Genomic DNA, 17,524 nt, shown 5'->3' on the forward strand with positions numbered 1-17,524 from the left:
TTGTATAGATAAGTAATGCCTATTAAATTATCCAAAGAAAAATACTGACTGAAGGATGTACCCCAAGTTATTAATATAATTTTCTCTATGTGACTACATATTTTTCTTATTAAATTTTTTGCAAAGAATGATAACATCAAAAACTATTTTTGTATTTTTATATCATTGAAGTATCCAATATGGTATAAATATAAAAGGATGGTTTATAAATTATAATATTCTTAGGAACTGTAACTTTTTTAAAAAAAAGATTTATTTATTTATTTGAAAGTCAGATTTACACAGAGAGAGAAGTGAGAGAAAGAGAGGCAGAGAGAGAGAGAAAGAGAGAGAGGTCTTCCATCTGCTGGTTCACTCCCCAATTGGCCACAATGGCCAGAGCTGCACGGATCTGAAGCCAGGAGCCAGGAGCTTCTTCCAGGTCTCCCACGTGGGTGCAGGGGCCCAAGGACTTGGGCCATCTTGTATTGCTTTCCCAGGCCATAGCAGAGAGCTGGATTGGAAGTGGAGTAGCCAGTTCTCAAACTGGTGCCCATTTGGGATGCTGGCACTTCAGGCCAGGGTGTTAACCCAATGTGCCACAGTGCCGGCCCCAGGAACTGTCACTTTTCAATATGACCAAAGATTGTGAAGAAGATCATATATAAGAAGGTTTGAAGTTTGAGGGGCTTTGGTTTATATTTATTTATTTTTAAAAGATTTATTTATTTACTTGAGAGGCAGAGTTCAAGACAGAGAGAGAGAAACAGAGAGAGAGGTCTTCCATCTGCTGATTTATTCCCTAATTGGCCACAATGGCCAGAGGTGGGCCAATCTGAAGCCAGAAGCCATGAGCTTCCTCTGGGTCTTGCACAGGTTTAGGGGCCCAAGCACTTGGGCCATCTTCTACTGTTTTCCCAGGCCATAGGCAGGGAAATGGATTGAAAGTGGAGCAACTGGGACTTGAACCAGATCCCATATGGGATTCTGGCACTGCAGGTGGATGCTTAATCAGCGCTGGCCCCTTGGTTTATATTTATAACAGTTAACCTCTAAAGCTTCATTCTACTCTAATAATTTACAATTTGTACATTTATATTTTTTTAACTTTTATTTAATGAATATAAATTTCCAGTGTACAGCTTATGGATTACAATGGCTTCCCCCTCCCATAACTTCCCTCCCACCCGCAACCCTCCCCTCTCCTGCTCCCTCTCCCCTTCCATTTGCATCAAGATTCATTTTCAATTCTCTTTATATACAGAAGATCAATTTAGTATAAAGATTTCAACAGTTTGCACCCACATAGAAACACAAAGTGAAACATACTGTTTGAGTACTAGTTATAGCATTAAATCACAATGTACAGCACATTAAGGACAGAGATCCCATATGAGGAGCAAGTGCACAGTGGCTCCTGTTGTTGACCCAACAAATTGACACTCTAGTTTGTGGCGCCAGTAACCATCCTAGGCTGTCGTCATGAGTTGCCAAGGCTATGGAAGCCTTCCCAGTTTGCCAACTCTGATCATATTTAGACAAGGTCATAAAAGACAGGGTGAGGATAGTAACCAAGGATCCTAAGAGTGGCATTTACCAGGTTTGAACAATTATACAGCATTAAGTGGGGAAGAGGACCATCAGTACACACAGGTTGGGAGTAGAGCCATTGGTGGTAGAGTAGAGGTTATGATTACAAAGGAATGAGGCCCAAGTGTGCTAGACAGGGTCTAGAACAAAGGACAGAGTCATTATTAGAGGAGCTAAGAAAGGTGCTGTCTAAGCTACAATTAAGTTTTCTGATTGAGAGGCAAATAGAACCTGATAGAAGGGGCTTGATAATAATCTGGTGGGCTTTAGGCCTTGTAAGTTAAGAGGCCCAGACCTATCTATCTCTTCACATGGGGTATATCCTAAGGGAGGTGTGAACCTCCTAGGGGAAGGCACTCTGTTGACTTTCATTACTTGGCTGGCCTGGGAGGAGAGCTGGCCAGGTAAAGGCAGGGGGCATCTCTAACAAGAAATTTACAGTTCTGCCTGCAATGTTGCTGACCCTACTTGAACATCCCCTCAGCTGCAGTGGTCCCTTTGGAAGTTGGGCTGAGTGAAGGGCTTTTCAGCTTAGAGCCAATAAGATCTGTGGCTCTGACCTGGGCATCCTTCGACTCCAGGGCAGGTCCATTTCCAGTGATCCAACTCTTGGCAGAGCTGCCAGGGCTCTTCACAAGCTGACTTCTGCTGAAGCCCAGGCTTATCACATTGCAAGCCACTGCAGTGGACTGGCCTGTTGGGTCTGCTTGAGGGCAGATCACTGTACAGATCAGCTATTAATAGGCCTGCCACCCATTGCTTCTGATGCCTAGCTTTCTTTTCCTTCTGGTTTGTGTTAAAGTAGACCAGAGGATGCAAGTCAAGGGAGTGCCCAAGTCCCATCTCTAATCTTCGGTGGCCTGAACTACAAGTCTCTAGTCACAGGCATGTTCTGTAGTAGTTTTTCTAAGGTAGACAATGCCCATGAGGAAAATTATATTCTCACTTTAAAACTTTCTTTCCCTTTGGTCTGAAAGGGAGGTTTTTTCTACTTACTGTATACTTCGCTGATGGCGAAGTGAATCTAGCTATGAGATTATTATTTAAGTTCTTATTTTGGCTATGCTATTGCACAAAAATGTTAGTCATCTCTTTTATAAGGTCTAAAGATTAAATTGTGCGTCCTACAGATTCCTTCATAATAGAATTAGTTTCCTACCTTGAAGAGAATAGAGAAATGAAAGAACAAGTTGGGCTTAGAATAGAGAAATGAGGGAGCAAGTCCTAGATCGCTTGCTGACAATAGCAATATCACATGAATACTTAGCAAACAGTTTGAACCATTAGATAACAACTTAAGAAAACATTTACCAGAAGGTCCAATGCCTTCTATAAATTTTAAGAATCATGTATTTGAAAACACCTCTTAAATATCTAACATGGTGTAGTTTGTTTAGCCAGTAAACTTAAGCACAACCATCTAAAATGTTTTTAGTTCCTTTCTAACAACAAGTCTAAAACATATGGTACACAGATTCAGGTCACACAAATTAAAATGTATCTTTGATTGATTTTAGCAGCTTAAATTTATGGACAATCTTATCTATAAGCCATTTAAAATAAAACTCTTAATAAAATTTCCCCATGTGGACATACAATATGTACACACATATAATATAGCATAATAGACCAATATAGCAATTTTAATAATAGCTTTTAAAATCTTTAACTCTTTTTGTAGATTGCCAATTGATTTGAATTGCTTTTTCTTTTTAGTAACCTCAGTTAACCATACTTTCTCTCAGTTGGTACTGTTAATACATTATTGGCTTCATCTGTTTACAGAGCCATCCCAAAGTACTGAATACAGTAGAAGTGGCTGGAAAAAGTCCATAGGAACCTATAGGAGGACAGCTAAACACAGAACCAACAACGCTTTAGTTTTATGAGCAGCACATCATATATAACTGTGGATGACAAAAGACTTTAAGTCGCCATGTTTAAAATTATAAACTCATCAACCAACAAGAGGCACTTGCTTACTTCACAGTATTTTTGAAAGCACCTGTAGGATTTTACAAGTATTTAACCCTTTAGGCCTCTGGGGCTTTCTCATTAAGATAACTATCATGTCTAGTAACACAAGATCATTAGACTTTTTAATTCTCAAACATTTGTATTAATAGCATTTTCCATTATAGAAACTTAAAGTCTGGTACCACATCACATCTTGACAGTCCTTCTAATATACTCCAAATAGACTGATTAGTTGGTGTCTCTATAAGATGAGAGACATAGGTCCTTCGATTTTTTCAGTTGGGCCCAAACTGGAAAAACCAAAGTCCAGGATTTACTGGAAATTTTAGAGACCAGATTGTTTGAAACTTTGATTTTTTGAATGCCTGTCAAGAATGCCAAGAAGGCTCAAAATCCAAAATATCTGGTTGAAATAAGATTCCTTAAAATCATGACATAACATAGACCCAATTAGATCATTGTTACAAGGTGATTATTCAAATCTTTGAAAATAAGCACATAGTTAAATAACCCATAGCTCTTAATAAAAATTCAGCTGTTTTTAAACAATTAGAATTTAACAGACATCAAGAGAACATAATAGATTACTTTAACACATTGCTTTAACAGAGCATCAGAGTTTAATTCTATGTCAAAGAGAAATTGAGCTTCCTGTGATCTTTTGCCTTGAGGTTTCCTTCCTTTACCTTCTTTCATATTGGTGACCATGTTTCTGTGTTTCTGTGTGTAACACATCTTTAAGCATCTTTTGCAGGGCAGGATGAGTGGCAACAAATTCTTTCAGTTTCTGTTTGTTATGAAAAGTCTTAATTTCACCTTCATTCACAAATGAGAGCTTTGCAGGATATAGTATTCTGGGCTGGCAGTTTTTCTCTCTTAGTACCTGGGCTATGTCTCGCCATTCCCTTCTAGCTTGTAGGGTTTCTGATGAGAAGTCTGCTGTGAGTCTAATTGGAGATCCTCTGAGAGTAATCTGACGTTTCTCTCTTGCACATTTTAAGATCTTTTCTTTATGTTTCACTGTGGTGAGTTTGATTACAACATGTCGTGGTGAGGATCTCTTTTGGTCATGTTTATTAGGGGTTCTATAAGCTTCCTGTACTAAGATGCCTCTGTCCTTCTCCAAAACTGGGAAATTTTCTGCTAGTATCTCACTGAAAATGCCTTCTAATCCTTTCTCCCTCTCCATGCCTTCAGGAACTCCTAGAACCCGAATGTTGGGTTTGTTAATAGTATCCTGTAGATTCCCAACAATATTTTTTAGATTTCTAATTTCTTCTTCTTTTCTTTGGTTTGCCTGTTTCCTTTCCTGTTCTCTGTCTTCTAAGTCTGATATTCTCTCTTCTGCTTTGCCCATTCTGTTTTTAAGGCTCTCTAATGTGTTTGTCATTTGATCTATTGAATTCTTCATTTCATTATGATTTCTAGTTACTATCAGAGTTTCTTGTTGCACTAGTTGTTTCATTTCATTTTGATTCCTCCTTAATATTTCATTTTCACGAGAGAGATTTTTTATCTTGTCCATGAAGGATTTCTGTAGTTCAAGAATTTGTTTTTGAGAACTTCTTAATGTTCTTATCAATTTTTTGAGATCCGCTTCTTGCATTTCTTCTATCTCATCATCTTCACAATCTTGAATTGGGGTGTCTTTTTCATTTGGGGGCGTCATAGTGTCTTCCTTGTTCTTGTTAGCTTGGTTTTTGCGTTTGTTGTTTGGCATGTTGGAGATATTTGGTTTCTTCACTGTGGTGTTTTTTCTTGTTACACTATGGCTCTATATTAAGTGGACTGTCTGCTTTCGGTGGAGCCTTAGAGGCTTGAGATGAGTGTGGCCTGAGAGCTGTGTTTGGTTCCTCAGGGCTGAGGGTGTGTCAAAGATGACACTCCCAGGTTAGGTGTGGTAAATCTCTCTTTTTTTGATTTAAAAGGGAAGTAATTCCACACAGCTGAACGTAATTGGAAGTAGTTAGCAGGCGAATGATATAGCCACAGGAGCCAGAGATTGGAAGCTCTTTCCCAAGGACCACACAGGGAATCTGTGCTGCCCTCAGTATGGGCTCCAATTCTCCTGCAGTCTCCCACTGGGTTGCCAAGTTAGATGCTAATCTCCTGTTATTTCACCCCTGCCCCCAGAGTCAGGTTTTTCTGCTAGGCTCAGGGCTGGTGCAGACCTGAGGTCGCCCTGCTTATGACGTATGTCCAAAATGGCCCCTGCTCTGTCTTGCTCGCCTTTGAGAGATGAGCAGAGAGAGAGAGAAACTTGTGTCTGTATCGGTCACTTTTTTTATTTTTTTGCTATCTCTCTTCTAGTTAGCCTGGTGAACTTTTCCCCACGAAGTTTCAAGCCTCGTTCCCTCTAGTCTCCTCTTTCCGCTTGCCCACTGGTGTCTCGGGCTATGGAGGTTCGGCTCACCTCGCGTTCCAGCGCTGGTGCGTTGAGTCTGCCGCTGGTGTCCCGAACTTGGGCTCGCACGCCCTCCACGCAGGTCCACTGTGAATCACTAGTTCCGGAAGAGTTTCCTCTGCTGTTTCATCCCCTACTCTTCCTTGACCCTGCAGTATCTCCATTTATATTAAAGTGTCTCTCCCCCGGGACTAATAGTGTGCTCCCTGCCTATTCCGCCATCTTGCCGCTCTGCTGTACATTTATATTTGACAGATCCATTAAAGTAGACTAATGGTTTATAATTAACTTATGCTATTATCTCCTGGTATTTGGTCTATGTTATAAAAGAATGCATTATATAAACTTACATTTATAAGTCTTTTTGAAGATCATATTTGTGATTTTATTTTTATTTGTGATATTTTATAGTGACTGTTAATCAAAAGGAATACATTCTGACCCAACATGAAGAAATAGATTACTTTTGTTGTATGCAGCAAATATATGTATAAAATTAATTACTGAAATTCTGTACTGAATAATTTAAAGCTCTTAATTACTTGCATTTTAGTTTTACCTAATGGCTGACCATACATTTTCCTAATTTCTGGTCTCAAAATCTGGCCGTGTGATCTCAGGCTCTGTCCTTAACTCCACTTACCTGAATTTAGGATCCTACTTAGCTAGGGACTGCAGTTTGAATTGACATTGATTTATTGGGTAACTAGTTGCTCCTCATAAATCCTTCCATCTTTTGTTGTTATTTTCATATCTGTATACATAATTATTTTCATATTTTACCCCTTCTCTATTCATCTCTTCACTCACTCTTTTCAGTTTAATTTAAAAGTCCCTGTGCAGGGGCTGGCACTGTGGTGCAGTGTCTTAAAGCCCCACTCTGCAGCGCCTGCATCCCATGTGGGCGCCGATTAGAGTCCTGGCTGCTCCACTTAGGATCCAGCTCCGCTGTGGCCTGGGAAAGCAGTACAAGATGCCCCAATTCCTTGAGCCCTGGCACCCACCTGAGAGACCCAGAAGAAGCTCCTGGCTCCTGGCTTCGCATTGGTGTGGCTCTAGCCATTGCAGCCTTGTGGGGAGTGAACCAGCGGATGGAAGTCATCTCTCTCTCTCTCTCTCTGCCTCTGCCTCTCTGTAACTCTGCCTTTAAAATAAATAAATCTTTTAGAAAAAAAGTCCCTGTGCATCTGCCTCTCTTTCTCACCATTTTCATCTCTATCTTCCATCTAATAATACATCCATCCATTTTTGGGTAGAGGTTGGTATGATAGTAGATATTCCTCAGTTTAAAAGTTACCCACTTTTAGGTTAGAAAGCAGCAAATTTTTTCCTCTGATCATTAAGAAGAAAACAGATTGTTATTTAATCCAAATTTAAGGAGTACGACAATCACTGGAATAATTTGGAGCAGAGTTATCAAAGGAGTTTAAACATACTGTTTTTTGATAATCAAAGTGAAATTCTTGTAATAGAAAATTCAGAAAATTACCCATAATTGCTAGGAGAATATTAATACTTTACTGCCAACCCTGGTTGCTGACAAGAATTTTTAATTCTATGTTTGTTCTTATATGGTATATGGAATAATAAAAAAAATTCCTAGGAGAAATTATGAAATAGTAAATTACTCCTGATAATTATTTAAAATAAATTAACTTATACAAATATGAAGGAATGATTGAATGGGTGAAGTTTAGCACTGATAGGTATAGTAAATGAAATTTCAGTGAATTAAGAGGTATTTGTTTGATGTTTGTTTTATTTCCCTGAAGGAATTACACATTCCTTAAAATGTTGATTGTATTTGAGTAAAATTTTGGAACTGTGGAGCAACAGGTGGTATTTTAGGCCTTGTCGTTAAAAAGCTTTATATGGTAAATAAAAGGATGTTATGATAAAGACATGGATTGTGCTAGGGAATTACTAAACATTAAGAAATGCTTTATGGAATTTGATAATTATATGTTCTTAACCATAAATGTCTGAGCCTCTTATTTGTTCTATAAATCTTTGAGTAAGTGAATGTAACATTAATTTTCTGGCAAATAGAAATCATGTGTATTCTTGTTAAATCGAGAAATAATTGAGAGGCCTTATTTCTTTTTTAGCAGTATGGGCTATTATTCCAAATGTTAAAAATATTCCTACAACCTTATTAAAGCATTAATTTTTATAATTACATTTTGATGGAGCAGCAATGTATATTCATAAATTGAGCCCTTTTGAGTTTACTACTTTCACCTATGATCCTTACAATATTTGCTTGTTTCTTTTTAACTTTATTTCTCTGATGAAGTGGTGCCTAGTAATGTCTTGAATTCTAGAAGAAACCTGCTCATATTCCTGGAATTATCTGTAGGAGTCCTGAGGTTTTCTCCGTATTGCTCTCTCCTTTATTTTCTGTGGATATTACTTCATGAATTACCTGCTCATATATAAGAGGGAAGAAAAAGGTTATTAAACCATTGTGTTCAATAATATGTGTAAATTATTTATAACAGTGGCTATTCCATATTAAAAGATCAGTGATCTATGATGGTTAATTATTACTATTTTCAATTATCACCATTAATAGATTGGCATCCTTGGTTTTTGAACAGTAAAGTACAATAAAATATAATAAAAAATGAAAATGTTCCCTTGATCTCAATAAACTATAATTGCTGCCATTCCCCCACACTTAAGCTTCTTAGATACTGTGGGTCTCTAATTTTTAACACCACTGAGGGAAGACAAGCAGTCTAAATACCAGGATCTCTCAAACAATTTCATATATGGCTGGGCTATGGAATATTATGTTGTTGAGTCATTTTTGAAGTTATTTTGAGGATTTTTCTCCTTTGTCTAGAAATGATGCTGAGTAGGAAAATTAGGTCACAGGAGGAACTAAATACCAGTCACATACTTCCTTACCTTTATAATTTCATGATTCTCTGAGAACCTTGACATTGAAATAATCTTTTTTCTGTGTGTTTTTCATCTTCTCTGTTACAAACTTGTTATAAGTTGTATCACTGAGTTGTTTCCTGTATTTATATGTTACTAATTGTAACCTTATTATTTGAAATCAGCTTGTAGTTTAAAAATAACAGATGGAAATTATGCAGAACTAAATAAGTATATATATATATGTATATGTGTTTATATATATATATATATATGTATGTGTGTGTGTGTGTGTAACTAAATAAGTAGATAGATAGAGATGTGGAAGAGAAAAAGAACTTTCCTGTTACTGTTTTCCCTCTCAGAGGAGTCCAGAATGTTCTTCATGGCCAGGAGAGTTGTATTGGGATACTACCCTGCATTTTTTCCTTTCTGTTTTCAACATTGAGAAGGATAGATAACCTCTGCCTGTGGCACTGGCACTCCAGGTTCTGGTCCCGGTTGGGGCGCGGGTTCTGTCCTGGTTGCTCCTCTTCCAGTCCAGCTCTCTGCTGTGGCCCAGGAAGGCAGTGGATGATGGCCCAAGTGCTTGGGCCCTGCGCCTGCAAGGGAAACCAGGAGGAAGCACCTGGCTCCTGGCTTCGGATCGGGGCAGCGTGCTGGTTGTAGTGGCCATTTTGGGGGTGAACCAACGGAAGGAAGACCTTTCTCTCTCTCTCTCTCTCTTCCGGTCTAACTCTGCCTGTCAAAAAAAAAAAAAAAAAAAAGAGAGAGAGAGAGAGAAGGCTAAATAATAGTATTTGAGTCATACAATTTGCTCTTTGAAAACGTATCTTATTTATTATTCAGTTTCACCTGAGAAATTTTGTCTTTTCTTACCTTACTCCTTTAGTCCTCTTAACTTTGTTTAAAAAAATACTTAAACAACTTCATAAGTGATTTGGATATAACATGATTTGAGATTGGCCCCTGTAATCTCTACACCACTTCATGAACTTGCTTGACTTAATGACACACTGCGTTTTTGGGAACTGAATTTTGACATTCCACTTAAAGCTTTTTCATGATTTGAATATTATTATTTATTTATTTTGAAAATACATGTATTAATACATTACTTCATGTGTTTTGGTTATAATGTATTTTAGAGATAAGCAATACAAATATTAAGTATAACTTATATTATCTTGTAGTTGGTCACAATTGTGAAAAAGAAAATGCATCAGAGGGTCCTACTCAGAGAGGTCTTTGTGAAGCCAGGAAACAAAACAAAAGTAAAACAAAGAAGAAAGACAATAAGGTATGATATGCTGTTTATTGTATTTTCATTAATTCATACTTAATTATCTGATATTTGGCTATTTTTTAAATTTATTTGAAAAGTTTAGACACAGAAAGAAAGGGAGAATAGAGATCTTCCATCTTCTGGTTCGCTTTCCAACGGCCTGCAATGGCTGGGAATGGGTCAGGCTTGAAGTCAGGGTCTTTGAACCCAATCTGGGTCTCCAGTGTGAGTGGCAGGGAGCCAAATAGTTGTGCCATCACCCGCTGCCTCCTAGGGTGCACATTAGCAGAAAGCTGGGATGGAATTCATAATCCATGCACACTGATATGGAAGGAGGTGGTTTAACCACCGCGTCAAACAGCTTTCTCTCAGACCTTCGCTGTGTGCACTCATTCTGTGTCATTATTCTACTGGAACAGAGTTCAGATGCTGTATAATACAAGCCTGTTGGTTTACAGAGGGAAAATGGAGGTTCGGTGTTACTAATAACTCGTTGATTCAGGGGCACATGCTTCTTAGTTTCAGGGACAGCTCAGTAAGACACTGTGCCACCTATCCAAGCAATCTGGGGCCATTTGTCCACTTCCTTATTTTTGTGCTGAAAATTGCCTGTCCAAAAGAAATCACCCTGTATCATCTGTTTTTTCAGATTGTATAACCTCAAACTTTACTCAGTTTTCTTTAAAAACAGAATAGAAGGGCAGGCACTGTGAGGCAGTGGGTTAAGCTGCCACCAAGAATGTTGCCATTCCACATTGGAGTGCCAGTTTGAGTCCTGACTGCTCTGCTTCTGAGCTAGCTTTCATGTAGTGTATCTGGGAAGGCAGCAGAAGGTGGCCCAAGTAATTGGGCTCCTGCCACCAATATGGGAGACAACGATGGGGTTTTTGGTTCCTGGTTCCTGGCTTTGGCCTACCTAGACCTGGTTGTTGTAGCCATTTGTGGAATGAACCAGCAGGTGGAATATCCATCTTTCCCCTCTTTCTGGTACTCTGCCTTTCAAATAAACACAGAATTAAATATAATCATGTTCCAGTTAAGATTCTGTATATATATTCAGTACCTTTGTTCTGCAATCAGACCAGTAATTAAAATATTCCATAATGATTCTAAAAAAAAAAAAAGGTATTAAAACCATACAAAGAGGCCTGCGCCACGGCTCACTAGGCTAAATCCTCCGCCTGCGGTGCTGGCAACCCGGGTTCTAGTCCCAGTTGGGGCACTGGTTCTGTCCCGGTTGCTTCTTTTCCAGCCCAGCTCTCTGCTGTGGCCTGGGAAGGCAGTAGAGGATGGCCCAAATGCTTGGGCCCTGCACCTGCATGAGAGACCAAGAGGAAGCACCTGGCTCCTGGCTTCGGATCGGGGCAGCGCGCTGGCCATGGTGGCCATTTGGGGGGTGAACCAACAGAAGGAAGACCTTTCTCTCTGTCTCTCTCTCACTGTCTAATTCCGCCTTAAGAAAAAAAAAAACATGCAAAGAGATAAAAAAAAAATGAAGAATGAATTAAATAAAACTTGTAAGTGGTTTAGTTTCTCATTATGAAAATTGTATAAATGTCTATCTGAAGTAATTATTTTATAAAATTAATAATTATCATAGAGTTCTCTAATGTCTGACATTTTTAAAAGATTTGTTTATTATTTGTTGAAAGGCAGAGTTACAGAGAGAGAGGGAAAGACAGAGAGATCTTTCATCTGCTGGTTCACTCTCCAAATGACCGGTACAGCTAGGGCAAGACCACACTAAAGACAAGAACCTGGAGCTTCTAGGAGGCCTAAGTACTTGAGCCATCCTCTGCTGATTTCCAGTGCTCACTAGCAGGGAGCTGGATTGAAGTGGAGCAACTGGTCTTGAACTGGTACACATATGGGATGTTGGCATTTCTGCAAGCCTCATGACATTTATTTTAAAAGGAAAATATTTAGAATTATATTTTCAGCAGTGATAATTCTAGAAGAAGAATATAGTTTTTTTTTCACAAATTGCTGCATTTACTTAGATAATGCAGATAACTATGTTTTTTTTTCTTTAAGGTGTAAGCTAGAATTTTGTATAAAATATTTGAATAAAATGAAAATTAAGCATTAATGTTTTGCTAACCTTTTAAAATGCTTTCAGATTAGTGTTTTGTGTTTCTTATCATTTTACAATCTTTTGGTGAGGATTAAATACCCTGTTAATTTATGGATTATGGTATTGGAGATAGATGCAGATTGAGGTTAAGGATTTTGGGGTTATGGTAGTGATTTTCATCACCAGTGTTTTCATTTTCTAATATTATAGGCATTCTTTTTCAGGTAGTAAGTAATTCATATAATCATTCATTAAATGCTTTTGTCTGGTAACATGTTAGTAATACAAGGTTAACTTCTGATGTGACAAAAAGCTTCTAAGATATAGGGATGAGTACATTACAAATTAATGAATAGTATATTCCTTTTCAGTGTTGCTTCATAATATTTAATATCTACAACATGATTTTAAGAAAAACATAGGCTTAAGGGAAATATAGGATAATATCCTCACTGAGTAATCATTTTTATGAATATTTTCCTGTGCTTATTATTATAATAAAAGGCTGAGTTCTATTTTTATGGTTGTATTATTCACATTAGATTATGCCTAGTGACTCCAGTTTAGAAATGAAGAGGCTTTTAGGGCTTCACTGATTTGAGTTATATTAGATACATATAGTCATAATGGATATTGTTTACATTTGCATGGTCCTAATTCTATTTTCTGTTCTTTCTCTGTAAATAAATAATAACATTTAATCCCATAAAATAGCATGCAATTGAATTGTTTTAAGTGGATATGATTTTTTGCAGACTATTGTCAGTAGAGCCATAGGGAGGGAAAGAGAAGACCTGAAGTGCGTGGTCCCGGAGACGTCTGCATACAGCCATCCTTTTCTCCTTACTTGTCTACACTCACTTCCTGTGGTACTTACTTCTCACATTCTCCTCTCATGTGTCACTTTTTCTCATTTTCTGAAATATCTCCTTGAGTAATTTTCAGAAAGGAAACATGGAGATAAATTATCTGAATGTTTTAGCTATCTGTTATGCTTCTGTTGTTTCCTTATACTGAATTAATATTTAACCAGATGTAAAGTTCTAGGTTTAAATATATTTTTTCACCAGAATTTGGAGGCATTGTTTTATTCTCTTAAAATATACTGATAGATGTTTCTTATTTCATAAGGAAGTACAAAAATACATGCAAAGGGAACACCAATACTTTGAATAAGTAGACATAAAAGCAACTTTATTTACATGAGTTACTGACTCTTAAATTCGCTTAGTGGAGGCATTGCAACCCTTAGTCTTTGGTGAAAATTCAGCCACTTTTATAAGAATTCACTAGAATTGCACTCAAAATTTATTCTCTATTCACTTTAGGTTGCAAAACACAACCCCGAGTCAGTATTAACTATGTTCAGTTTATGTAAAATTTCCAAGCTCCACATTTGATATAGAATTAAGTCTCCCATCCCTTCGTCTGGGGACTTCTTTTGCAGTGGGAAAAAGGTGGTTCTGGTGGTGGTGGTGTGATTCTTCCTATTTCTTCTCCTATGTTTTCTCTAGTTTGTTAACTGGCAATGTTGAAGTTGGAAGAGCAAATTTAAGAGGATTAGGAAGTTAGTATTTGAGCTAAACTACCTTATGATGACTTAGAGTTCTTTGAATCTGGCAGATATTGAAAGCTAATTCCTCTAAGCAACTCCTTTCCCAGACCAGAACTCCCCAGTAAGTTAGCCCACTCACATACTGTGTGGTGGTAGACCTCGTATCTTCCTTCTACTTGGGTCTTCCTTCTACATGGTCTTTGCCAGACCATGCTTCTGTATATTTTATGAAACAACTTTAGGCCCAAGTTTCTACTGGTATTACATTCAAGTCTCTAAAATGCTCTTCACCTTACTGTAAGAGACTGCACTTGGAAATACAAACATACTCTCCGGGGGGTCCTATGCAGACCTCCACACTAAGTTTGGAACTATGATTTTCTTCCCCAAGCTTTAGAGGATTCATGTCAGGGCTCTTTGTGAAGAAATCCTCCTCACATACTGTCTCCATTCCCATTCTTCTCACTCTTTCTTTGATGTGTGAAAAGTTTAGGCGTCAACTAGAGTGGTCGGTGCTGTGGCCTAGCAGGTTAAGCCTCCATCTACAGTGTCTGCATCCCATATTGGTGCCAGGGAAAGCACCCATATGGTAGACCCAGAAGAAGCTTCTGGCTCCTGGCTTTGGCCTGGCCCAGCCCTGACCATTGTGGCCATTTGAGGGGTGAACCAGGAGATTACTCTCTCCCTCACTTTTCTTGTTTGTTTGTTTGTTTGTTTTTTTATTCATTCATTCATTCGAAAGTCAGAGAATTACACAGAGAGAAGAGAGGCAGAGAGAGAGAGAGGTTTTCCATCTGATGGTTCATCTCCAATTGGCCGCAACAGCTGGAGCTGTGCTGATCCGAAGCCCAGAGCCAGGAGCTTCTTCCGGGTCTTCCACGTTGGTGCAGGGGCCCAAGGACTTGGGCCATCTTCTACTGCTTTCCCAGGCTATAGCAGAGCTGGATCGGAAGAGGAAGAGCCGGGACTAGAACCGGCACCCTTATGGGATGCTGGTGCTTCAGGCCAGGGCATTAACCCACTGTGCCACAGCGCCGGCCCCCATCTCTCTCCTTTCATCTCTCTGTATCTCTGACTTTCAGATAAATAAGTAAATCTTAAAATTTAAAAAAGTAAGAGTCAATTAGATGTTTTTAGCCAAATCATTTACAATTTTCTACAAGTGGCTAGTAGATATCTGCAATTCAGATATTATAACTTGGTATTTCTGTGGAATTTCCAATTTAATAGCCACATATTTCTTTGATCTGTTTTTTTATAGGTATGTTTCTTTTTTAAAAAATATTTATTTGGAAGTCAGAGAAACAGATGCAGTTAGACAAGAAGACAGATATCTCCCATCTACTGATTCACTCCCCAAGTGCCTACAGTAGCCAAGCTGAAGCCAGAATCTGGAACTCAATCTGGGTCGTCTGATTGTGTAGCAGGGAGCCAACCTGAACTGTCATCTGTGCCTGCCTGCCAGGGAGCAGATCAGCTGGAAGGTGGAATGTAGAATGGAGCCAGGATTTGAACCTATTCACTTAGAAATGGAATGAAGTTGTTCCAATCAGTATCTTAACCACTGTGCCAAATGCCCACCCCTTTCCTTTTTTTTAAGCTAGCAAATTTCAGCAGAAAGTAGTGAGTTGGTGCTATTATTTTTTACATATGTTAATTATATAATATACAGAACTTTTCTTAATCATAGTATGCTACTTTAGCCCAGGGAATTTCTTTTCTATTATTTATTTGAACTCATTGCTTATTTTTACTCTTTATGGAATTCCTATTAGATAAATTTCATTCATTAAAACACTCTTTCATAAATCTTAACTTTTCTTCCATGCTTCCTTCCCTTTGTTTGCTTTGCATCTGATGTATCTTCTCACTTTTGTCTTCTAACTTCTTGGAATTGGCTTTATCCAATTTATCACTATTAATGTATTGAAATTGTTTTTGTTTTGAAAGCTCTACTTTTCATTTCCAGTGTTTATTTCTTATTCTCCAGTAATATCTTTTTTTTTTGTGGAAGCCTATTATGTGTTCATTGATCTATTTACTTGAATCTCCTTAAAGACAATAATTGGGATTTTATGCTTTGTAAATTTTCTTCTCTGTTTTTCCAGAGTATTTTTGTATTTATCCTAATCTTTCATTTTGTGTTATTATCTCTTTCTTCATATGACTAGTGATCCTTAGTAGAGAATTCATGCTCATGTATAGGATCTGGATTAGGTTATCAAATTGTTTGAGGTCCATAAAGATAGGTCTGTGACATAATCAAAACCCTTAACTGGCATTAATGTCTTCTGCATTGATGGGTTTGTAAGGATTGACAGTATGCTGTTTATTAGTGAAAGGGAAACCTAGCTGTGAGAGACACTGGAGCCATGTAAACTGTGGGTGCCTGGGAAGAATGTGGCACCAAACTTGGCTACTGTAAATAGCGCAATTATGGAATGCTGATAAAACTAAAAAAACCAAAAAACTGAGATGCACACACACGCACAGACACACACACAGAGGAGAGAGAGAGAGAAACTACCATCTGATGATTCATTCCACAGATGCCTGCAAAGGCTGGGGCTAGGCCAGGTCAAAGCCAGAAGCTGGGAATGCATTCTAGGTCTCCTGTGTGGATGGTAAGAACTCAGTAAGGCATTACTGATGCCTCCTGGGGTCTGCTTTAGCCAGAGATCAAACCCAGGTATTCTGATATTTAGACTAGCAGAATACCTTTCTGTCTGCTATAGCCAGAGATCAAACCCAGGTATTCTGCTAATCTAAATGCCCACTCTCTCTCTCTCTCTCTCTCTCTCTCTCTCTCTCTCTCTCTCTCTCTCTTTTTTAAAGATCTATTTATTTATTTGAAAGACAGAGTTACAGAGAGGCAGAGGTAGAGGCAGAGAGAGGTTGTCCATCCGTTGGTTCACTCCCCAGATGGCTACAGTGACTGGAGCTGGGCCGATCCAAAGCAAAGAGCCAGGAGCTTCTTCCGGGGCTCCCACGTGGGTGCAGGAGCCCAAGCACTTTGGTCATCTTCTATTGCTTTTACAGGTCATAGCAGAGAGCTGGATTGGAAGTGGAGTAACCGGGGCTTGAACCAGCGCCCATGTGGGAGGCTGTCACTGCAGGCAGTGGCTTTATTTGCTATGCCACAGTGCCAGCCCCTAAATGCCTAATCTTGATACTAACGTTTTACCAGTATCCTAATCATCCTCTTCAGTTTCTTTTGTTTGTGTAAAAGTAATGTTGCTCTGTTGCCTTCCCATCTCTGACCTCTAAGGATATTTTGCCCTGTTAATTTTTCCCCTAGCTCTCTGTTCTTCAGACTTTCCTGACAGCTATTTAGATCTTGCTGAATGTTTCTATAGTTAAGCCCTTTTTGGCTTTTACATTATAGTTCTTCCACCTGGCCTCTGATGCGTCAGGATACTACAATCCTCATTGCTTTTAGAGGGCCTAGTTCTCTTATATCATCCACCATTGTTCTGGAGGAGAATCACAGCTGAGTTTCTTAGTGATGTTGCTGACCCTCTTACCTGTGTGATCCTAACAAGCATATCCTCTAGCAATCCTGTGGACGTTGTTATCTCGATGGTTTTTCAGCCTTGCATCTGGTTTCTTGTTTGTCATGCCCATTTCTATGAGAGTTTTGATATCCGTTTCAGAATTTGTTGTGGTAACTTTGGCATTCCTACTTGATTTGTTTTGGTTATCAGTTCTTCTACCAGATTTCTAAGAGTTGCTCTTAGCGTTATGTTAGCATCACCATTCTTGCTAGGCTTTTAA

At 38.6% G+C, this 17,524-nt stretch overlaps 1 protein-coding gene across 1 annotated transcript in view; it reads left to right on the forward strand.

Annotated features, from left to right (window-relative positions):
- Nucleotides 1–17,524, forward strand: part of SPAG16 (sperm associated antigen 16) — a 1,194,746-nt gene that overhangs the window by 72,541 nt on the left and 1,104,681 nt on the right. Inside the window, exon 9 of the mRNA XM_062201827.1 lies at nt 10,030–10,136. Coding sequence (XP_062057811.1) covers nt 10,030–10,136 — 107 coding nt within the window. The remainder of the gene's footprint in view (nt 1–10,029; nt 10,137–17,524) is intronic.

This window comes from Lepus europaeus, chromosome 1 (assembly GCF_033115175.1).
Source record: "Lepus europaeus isolate LE1 chromosome 1, mLepTim1.pri, whole genome shotgun sequence".
In the NCBI taxonomy this organism is placed as follows: domain Eukaryota; kingdom Metazoa; phylum Chordata; class Mammalia; order Lagomorpha; family Leporidae; genus Lepus; species Lepus europaeus.